The following is a 10,093-nucleotide window of genomic DNA, read 5'->3' as shown; positions in this document are numbered from 1 at the left end:
TCATACACTTACTAACAAGTCACAAGCATGTAGTCAGCCAATCAGTCTGGCAAAGTAACATAACCTCCATACTTCATGTATACAGTGGAACATTGTGACATTAATGACTGTTTACAAATACAGACCGATGTGCCCCGGAGCAGATGCCTGGTACTTGGTTCAATCATGCATGTAATGATGTTGTATTGATCCACTGCTGTAACAGACTAATGAAGAGTCTATAAAAACCATTATACCAATCAATTAAATGCCACCGAGGAAACAGAGTCATTATAAACAGAGCAAGGACTCTGCTTTACAAGGTTTTATTAAGTGCGATTGATTGCCATCAGGGATTGGCACCTACACATGGTGCTGCTGTAAATGGGATCTGCTTCCAAGGAGGGTGTGAGTGGCATTTAGATTCTTGAAAGCATCTGTGAGGCTTAGTGGCATTCTCTGTTTTCTGTCCTCCCTGGGAGTGCTATGCAGGTGAGGATGAAAAAGGCACTGGCAGGACAGATAGTGAGACAGTGGCACTGAATATGTCAGACTCTCATTAAAGATGCAGCATGCCTTACTTCCACTCCTCACATCTCCACCCGAGAGAAATGGAGCATAAGGTTCTGGCTCTGACCAAAAATGTGCAGACACTTGACCACTCCATGTCTCACGTATGCATGCACGTACTGTTAACTAATGCACTCCTTTCCTACGCAATGCACAACATACCCTATTTAGGAATTCCTGAGTGCAAGACACTGCATTAGTTTTAGATTTTTTTCTTTTTTTTTTTTAACAAAATCTTATCCACACATTCCTTAGAACTGAGCTGCACAGCATGAGGTGATGTTCAACTTAATCAAGCTTCTCAACACTCATTTATCACCACTTGCTCCCTCCAGAGATGTCAAGCTGAGGCATGTTTCTAACAACCACCCTCCACACTTCCCACTGCTCCACCAAGACAGAGGTGAAAATGGGAGACTGAATGGCGTAATCTCTCAAACAGGCGGTTGAGGGCTCCAAACTTGGGGGTTTAACCCCCTGTAAGCTCCTTAAGTCCCCAGTTTAGAGGGCCAGGACTGATGGGCTAAAGCCCCCCAGAGATTGTCTATTAACTGCTGGACTCAGACACAGCATGAGGACAGAGAATGAAGGATCCCCTACCACAACTACTGCAGCCACTTCATCCTTCCGTAGTGCTAGTCAGAGGACTGGGTGGACTTAATTGGCATCAGAAGTGCCACAGTTATGTTCATGATCATTATCATATGGTATGAAGGTCAGCATTAGGATATAGACTGGTTTCTGATTGTGGTGTAAATACTGAGAGATATGGTTCGTCAGTGATAGTAAACTGACGCTGTGTGAATTTCATGTTTTATGTGATGACTGTAAGGATGCAACTTACTTACTGCTAACCGACAAATGGAGATACATGTAATAATATTATATATATATATAAATTATATATTTAGTTCAAAATAAGGTCTGGCTTTGAAATAAGGTCTACATTGTCTAAAGAGAAACAGCAAAGAAAAACAGTGACTTCCTGTCAGATGGGTAAAATTACAGAAAACACTGTCACCTCCTATTGACCTTATTTTGAACTATGTTAATGGTACCTGGCAGAGAGAACTCAACCTGCACGAATGAGGATCAAGAGTGTCTGAGTGGGGACTCAGAAAAAAGTAGGGTTATTGGCGCCATCTGCTGACCAAATTCACTGACACTTAAAGCGCATCTATTTCAGACACACAATATTTAAAAATAAATAAATAAATAAAAAAATCTCTTATCTCTTTCCTCTCATGGTTTCTAAATGGGAAAAAGGCCTCAACAGAAGCAGCAGCATCAAAAGTGTTCTCTGTAGTCTATAAATATCTGTGCAGAAAGAAAGATGTTTTACTATCTCTATTGCTGATTAAATGTTAAAGTTTCTACTTACCCTAAAATAGTCCCACTGTATTCAAACAGACAGGTCCTAGTTGCTAAATATAATATAATATAATATAAAAGGCAAACAGAGGATGCAAATTCCAAGATGTTCAGTATTCAATAACAAAATTAGCTTTTTATTGGGCTAAAAGGCATAGACAGTAAAAAAAGGAAAATGACAAAGCAAGGCACAGATTCTGTTATGTAAGAATGGCCAGTCATATCCTAAAAAACACACACTACACTGTATGTTGAATACTTTGGAATTTGTAGCTTTGCCTAAATGCATATACATTCAGAACTGACTATTGCTGTTGCATTTGACACTTCAAATAATGTTGATAATGGCTTTTATTGTGGTGCACCTGTTGTGGTCCCCACACATAATCACAATGCCAGTGTGGCATAGATAGTTTGATCTGGCCTAAATGAAAAGAGGCACAGGCAAGTTTAACAGCACAACACAACTCTTGAAAAGGTCACAACAGTAGAAACACTGTTAACACTGTTAGCACTGCAATTAACAACTGGACAAAGAAAAGGAGATGGCATATACATGATCGTCTGTAAAAGGTGTGAACTTGTTCAGCACATTTTACCTGTTTAACACAAAGAACTTCACAGGGCCTTACCATCACCCATGCAAACATAGTGACTCTAAGTCCATGGTGGAGCCTCGAGGACATCTGATGTAGCCAGGAGCATGGACTCAAAACACCACCACTGCAATGAAGGGACATAATGTTAGACACTGGTTTCTTTAATAATAATGATTTGTACTTCTACAATGGACTTTTTTCACAGCAGAAAAAGCAAAAGTGTATTTAATAGCATTAATAATGATGGCTGGGGAGGGCGTGCTGGAAAGCTTACCGGGACACCGTATGGAACTGAGTCATCCTTAATGTTATTAATTCCAACTGTGCTTTTACTGCTATGGCTTAGTCAAAATGTCTGCTGTGAAAAACGCCTCTGCAGATACACACAAAGAACAGAAAAGCGGGGTGACTAACTGAGATGAGCGAGGAAAGAATAAAAGACGACCTTAATGAAATCCAATACAGAAGCCCTGCCATAAATGAGGTGCACATTTTGTAATTATTTGAATACTTTTGTTGAGTTAGTTTTAGAGGTATATGTAGGTCAATGTTTCCGAAGACAAGGCCTTTATTTTCAGAAGTTATGGGCAGATTTCCAGACACCACATGAGGGCTAGTACACATTATCCATAGCTGGATCTACTCAAGTTTAAAACCAACATTTTAAATTGGATTTATTTTTCCTTAACCCTTATGTGGTGTTCGGGTCAAATTGACCCGTTTCAAATTTTTACAAAAAGAAAAATGATACAAAGATACAACATTTTGACCTGAAACTCCATGGCCTTGGCTTATTTTATGTGAAGAACATGTGAAAGAAAAAAAAAAATTGACTTGACATGATACAAGACTCCCTACACATTTATGTCCTTCATAGGATGTTCGGGTCAATTTGACCCGCATGCATACAATGCCTGACAGACATACTGACACACACACTAACACACACACACACACACACACAAACATACACACACACACCCACACAAACGTACACACACACACACACACACACAAACACACACACACACACACACACACACACACACAAAATACAGGTTTTCCCGCTCTTTTTCAGACAGATAGACAGACAACAGACAGAGAGACAGACAGGCAGACAGACACACACACAAACACACACACACACACACACACACACACACACACACACACACACACACAATACAGGTTTTCCCGCTCTTTTTACCCTCTGAAGCATTGGAACCTGGGAAAATTTTCTCTTACTGTACCAGATGTATCATACATCATAGGTCACTTCACCCACAATCTCCACCAGCAGTATGAGCCAAAGATTCTCTGCTCAGAGGGCCTTGGAGCTTATTATGTTAGCTGCTAACATAATAGGGATGGTAAACACACACTGAAGATCTGTGCATCATGTGTTGTTTAGACACACTTACTTCATGTTGTGACACAGACCACATGCAGCAAATGCAAAAAGTACATCTGTAGTACACACAGACTACATTTACATGCAGTCAATATTCGGGTTATGGTCAATATTCCGGTTTCTGAAACATCCCGGTACTTTCTACCGTCTACAAAAGACATGATATTCATATCTTTCACCACACTTACGAGGTGACTTATCTCCTCCTCGAGACTCCTTGCAAATAGAACATGTGCAGAACACAAATTAATGTTCTGTTCGATGGGGATATTCCGATAGGCGTATACAAGACCAGATATTTGGGTTAGAAAAGGAGTAACCCAGGGGTCATATTCGGGTTTTTAAAAACCCGAATATAAGCATATTCTGATGAAAATCAATTGAGAATATAAGTTTAAAACAAAAAACATCAATGAAAACATTGTTTCATTTCATTTTTTCATAGATAAGCATAAATACCACCCAAGGCTTTATTATAGTGGACTTTATCACAAAAAAACGAATGACACTTCCACTGTTAAATGTTATCTAGCAGAGATTAATTGAAAACATTTATCATGTATGTTATCTATATTGCTTGGAATTGAGATAAAGACAATATATGTTGGAGTTTTTTTCTGTTAATTTTTATTTTTGTATTTCTTTTAAAACCAACAATAATGTCCCGGGTCAATTTGACCCGAACAGTACCAGAGGGTCCAAAAAGTGAACATAACACAAGGGTTAAATGGACACAACACAGGTGTTCACACCTTTTTTGGTAGGAAATGTACTCCTGATCACCTTGCTCCATTTCAGATGATCATTAAGGTACAGACATTAAGTATTCAGATCCTTTTCTGAAGTAAAAAAGTACTAATACCACACTGCAAATATTCTACTGCAAGTAAAAGTTGTGTATTCAAAACCTTGCTTGAGTAATAGTATGTAAGAATTATTAGCAAAATGTACTTAATCATAAATAAAAGTATTCCTTCAGCAATAAAATGAGGGACCATTTCATGGTCAAGTGTTTACTATTTAATATGATGTTTTAGGGTTAATATTACTGCAGTAATGTGAATGTTGCATAACTGCTGTAGATGTTTACGGTTGAGCTAATTTTGACTACTTGATGTACTGCTGAGAAGTTTGGTCTACAGCTCAGGCTATCTTTGTAGCATTGTTCCATGATAAGTTATCTGAAAAGTAACTAATAACTAAAGCTGTCAGACAAAAAGTATAGTGGAAGCTTAAAGTTCAATAAAATGAAAATAACCAAGTACAGTAAAGTTACCTCGACGCTGTTTTAAAGTACAGTAACGTTCCATCACTTCCTGTAGCCGTTGCTGTTTTGAACGATGATACGGAGTAACAACAAACTGGCGCTAGCTAGCTAGTAGCACTAGTGACCACTTAAAGCTAAGTAAATAGTAACGCTTGGCACAGGGTGGCAGACTGTCGGAGTACTTAGCACAGTTCAGACATTTTCTGACCAAAAACGTCGGATGGTAGAAAAGGAGTTAAGTTACAGAGTCTGTCAGCTAGCAAGGTCTCATTATAACTTCTCACCGTACCTCCAAGCCGGTTTTCTCAGGTAACGTTAGCTAACAGTTGTCGCCACTATGTGTGTGATACTACCTGAATTATGAATGTTTGCTAGCGTTAATTTGATGCTTTAACGTTACCTCGTCTGCTCTGTGTGTGGGGAGTTACTTTGATCAAGGTCACAAACAAGGAAGAAAACAACTGAGGATGGGAATATCTGGTGTTAAACGTCACAGTTCACTTATTTATTCATTTGTTTGTAGCTATTGGTCTGTGTCAGGACATAGATTTCCACCAGGCACATGTGGCGAGATCACCAGCTTGTAACTTAGTCTTATGCCTATATATTTTTTTAATGTAATCACTGCCTGTGACAGCAGTGATGGAATTGATTGATTGGATCTTTGTGACTGCCTGGATTTTGATAATTCACTTGACTTGTAATTGTGCACGTTCAGCATGTTGAGGTCTTGAGACTAAGCACATACTTGTCTTTTAGGAATGGAAGAAAATCTGAATGCATGGTGTACTGAACTTTCATGTGCTACATCCTCTGCTGAGGGCCTCCTTCAGGTAAGTGGAGACTTCTGTTTTGCTTGGTTTGTTGAACCTCGTTTAATGTTGGCATATATCTGACAAAGTACCCTCTGCTGTTCTGGATGATGCTACACAAAACAAGCAGGGTGAGCTGGATGAGCCAGTGCTGCTGGTGCCTCCAAACTAGCTGGGGTGCATATGGTACCAATACAGACTTCTTGGCAGAATGCTTTGGACCGTCCTACAGAGCCTAGATCTTTTGCCACAGTTTGGGTTCACATAACTTCCTAACTCACATTATCTGGTGGGATGTTTTACCTCTGCAGTAGCAGAATCACATGTGTAAATCAGAAACAACCAGGCCAACATTCAGCTTATACTTAACTGAAGAGCACCCTCTGCTGGAATGCTTTATATAAACTGTGTGTAGTACTTAACAAAGCTGTTACAGACACTGCTCAATAAAGGCCTTCCAGTCTTTTCTATCTAACATCTAGTATGTAGCTGTAAAGGCTATAGATGTAGTCTATGTTGTAGGTATTCATTCCTTGTGAGTCATCTCCTAGTGAGACTCAGCAGCTGTTGTCCTGCATACTTTACAGGTGCCTTCACTGGGGTCACCACCATATAAACCCATCTCTAAGCCCAGACTGACCTCTGTACGTTGTTTGTTGTTTTTGTGTTAATCCTGGTTGATGTAGACTCACTTTGAGACCTTACCCCTCATGTATTCCTCAGAGACCAGCTCTCAATCCTGGCTTCTGTCCCTACCAAACCACTGGAAGAAGAGCAAATGTCTGTCTCTGCCTTGTTAAAGTTCTTAAAATGTATATTGCAGCAGCAGCTGAGGCCAAGATATGGGTGGTTCCTTGTCCAAGTAGAGACTCTAACTGGATTGCTGCCAGACATTATAGCTCAGGCTCACACGCTCAACGGTTTGCAGGTCCATCGGCTGTCATTTGATCATGACAGCAGGTTTCAAGCTGCTCTGGAAGGAGTTTCAATGGGTGACATTTCCACTTTGACTACTTGAGCTTTATCCTGGGGTTTTACCTGCTTTCAGTATTAAATGGAATTTTGTCAGAATTAGTGCTAGCATGCCCTTTTCTCTTTCTCAAGACACAGTCCAACTCAGGATATGCCCTGTGATTACATATAGTATATATAAATTACACATATGAATACTGTGCCATTAAGATCATGCTGCTCTGCTTGGTGATGACAGTAGTTTTAGTAGCATGAGCAGTTCCTTGCAGACCTCTTTCCCCCAAAGTTGAAATGAAAGTTGTCCCCTTGGTTCAGCGGATGACAAGGCATGAAATACTCTGCTGAAGCAGGCTCGCATACCAGCTGCATGAGGCAATTAATTAGTCTCACCCCAGATAGATTAGGTACAAGATAACTTAATAATTCTTTGTAGACTATAATAAAAGTTTGTGGCTGACCACTGATGTAGTACCATGTCTGTCCAGGAGAGGGTAGTATTTAATATTAAAGGTGTAATATTAACTGTACAATACACGTTTACATTTGGAAATGTGATAAACTTTGAAAATGAACGTAAAACATTTAAACGTGTATAATATGGCACTGCCATGCTACATGAGAAAACAGCTCTCATTGCTGGGTTGCAGACTAATTTCATTTGTATAGTGATGTGTCTGTTTTCGCATGGCATGGTTTCGTTCTCGCATGGCATGGTTGCTTAATTTCCAAGACCTTTTACATGATAGACAGTGTAAAAAACAAACCTTGACATCAAAGGCTGCAAAGCCTGCAAGGAGCATTAACACTGTGACAGGACAATCAGTCTGGTTGCTTTTTTATTAAACATTTTCGCCAGTAGATGGCAGCGATGTAAATCAAATGACTAAGTATTTCCAATACAGGCTGCAGCAACATGAAGCACAGCATTTTCCCTGTGGCAGAGAGAATCAGTTACAACCCAACGATCACCATGCTCTGAAAACTAAATAAAATGCTCTGTGCTGTCTAACCCCGTCCCACCCCTGATGCATAATTAATTGTCCGCCTTGAAGACAAGATATTGGCTTACAATCCATTGACTCATTATCCTTGATGAAGTCTTGATTAGAAGAGAAAGAACTTAGTGCTTTGTCAACATTATAATATGGTCCCTTACTTGTAGCAGTGACTTTCCATCAGTTTAAAATTGGTAGGATCTTTAGCTGCGTAACAGAAACAAACAAAGAGTGAAAGGTGAGAGATTGATGTGATGAAATGGTCTTTATATTTGTACATCAGAGGAAGGCTCATGGATTTCAAATACTAATTCAAACGGTGGTCAGTTTTGTGTGATAATGTTCTGTTTTATATTATTCAACTGGAAGACAGTTGTTACAAATTAGATCATATTCAGAAGGACACAAAGTGTTCTTAAGTTATGACACTAACGCTTTTTTTTCTTTTCTTTTTTTAAATAATAATACTAATACATAGATAGTTGAACTGTCGGGATTTAAAATGCTGTTATAAAGATACTGAGACTGGAAGAGAAATTGGAGTGAGTTTTAGTCGGGGCACTTAGCTGAAGTAAACAGAAAGGGAGGGGTGTGTGCGCGCAAGGCTTTGGAAACAGGCATGCAGACAGCCGACCACTGCAAAGTGTTGAGCGCGGGACACACTGGCTCGAGCCCACACCACTCTTCCTCTGTCCAAGAGAAGACCCCCAGACCTCTGCTGTGAGGCGCTCACACTCATCCCAACCAATAATGTGAAAATCAGACGGAAACGTTTGTCAGATGTTTAAACTCATCGTCGCTTCATTGTACTTGAGCGCCGTCTTTTTTCAACACTGTCACACAGTTTGCAGTCAGGCTACAGTCGGCTATCCACAAGGATACCCGGTGTGAGATGCGGCAATGTCCCGAGGAATATGCCCACGCGTGAACTCTTGCGGATCCGTTTGGATTTTGTCAGCGGTCATATTTGCGGCCAGCGTGATCGACGTGGACGCGTACAGCTGTCATGAAGTGAGGACCGCTTTCCAGCTGCGGCAGGTCGGGCCGCTGCACCGCGTACCGGAGACACCTGGCACAGGTGAGCCAGTGGGTTTGGCACTCCATAGTAAAGAGCTCTTAGGCTAAAGCGCGCTGCAAGCATTCCTGGATTTCGCTGATGGATCCGCAGACAGGAGCCACATAATTATCTTAAACTACAGTCGTTATGATTTCAGCACGTTTAAATGTTTATGACGACCTCTGTTTTTTTTTTTTTTTAAAGTAGCCTTTAATTAATGTCCAATGCTTCTAACTATTCCGTGCTTCTGTCAAAAGCACACGTGGGTCAGTACACACGCGCTGTGAGTGGTCTCCCACAAGCAAAAGCCCACTCAAGTGACAGCAGAGAGAGACTGAACGGCTGGGAGATTAAAGTTTAGTGCTTTCTGTCTCCACTTTTGTCATATTGTCTCTCCTCATAGTCATGATTGTCAGGGAGACTTTTAAAGGGTTTTTGACCATAAAATATCTGTATTTATGTTTCTGTGTACAGGGATGCTTTGTGTTTTAACAATGTAGCACACTGCCAAATCAGAAGTTATTTTAAAGTAAGTGAAATGTCTAAGTCCACTTTCAGCATCATGTTTGTCCAGCATTGTGTGTTCTGAGCACCCTGAGTTCTTTTCTCTTGAAAAGCATCAATCTGTACTTTAACATATTATTACATGTTAAAGTTACCCACAATATGGGCCCCAGCTGATCCGTCTCGTCTAAAGCCTCACAGCCTCTTGATTTTTCTCCACAATTTGCAGCTTCACATGCCACCCAGCTGCTTATCACAAGCATGCTGTTTGGAGAGATTAAACAATTATTTTGCAAATTTCTTTTGGCAGAAAGCCTCTGAACACTCTCACAAGCTGCTGAGACAGGGTTTTTGAGCTAGAACAAGTCTAGTGGGATGCCGAGGTCTCATATGGTTTAATCCCTGTGGATAAAGAGGCTCGAATATTGTGTCCACAATAGAGGGAGTGATGGATTTGCAATCTTCAGATTGATTTGCACAAGTCAACCACCAGCAACTCTTCAAGCCTACATGCACTTGAGCTCAGGAGCCACAGTTTACGAGAGCAGATTGTCCA

At 40.4% G+C, this 10,093-nt stretch overlaps 1 protein-coding gene across 2 annotated transcripts in view; it reads left to right on the top strand.

The window, feature by feature from the left end:
• The first annotated feature begins 8,611 nt into the window (after window positions 1–8,611).
• gpc5c (glypican 5c) overlaps window positions 8,612–10,093 on the top strand; it is a 94,205-nt gene continuing 92,723 nt past the window's right edge. The window contains exon 1 of one of the 2 annotated variants that reach the window (XM_076746020.1): window positions 8,612–9,054. In XM_076746020.1, the coding sequence (XP_076602135.1) occupies window positions 8,877–9,054 (178 nt within the window). In that variant the 5' untranslated portion in view covers window positions 8,612–8,876. The remainder of the gene's footprint in view (window positions 9,055–10,093) is intronic. The other variant, XM_076746022.1, reaches the window with a different exon arrangement.

This window comes from Chaetodon auriga, chromosome 12, assembly GCF_051107435.1.
Source record: "Chaetodon auriga isolate fChaAug3 chromosome 12, fChaAug3.hap1, whole genome shotgun sequence".
NCBI classification, from domain to species: Eukaryota; Metazoa; Chordata; class Actinopteri; order Chaetodontiformes; family Chaetodontidae; genus Chaetodon; species Chaetodon auriga.
The sequence above is the reverse complement of the archived record's forward strand: the minus strand, read 5'-3'. Positions and strand labels throughout refer to the sequence as shown.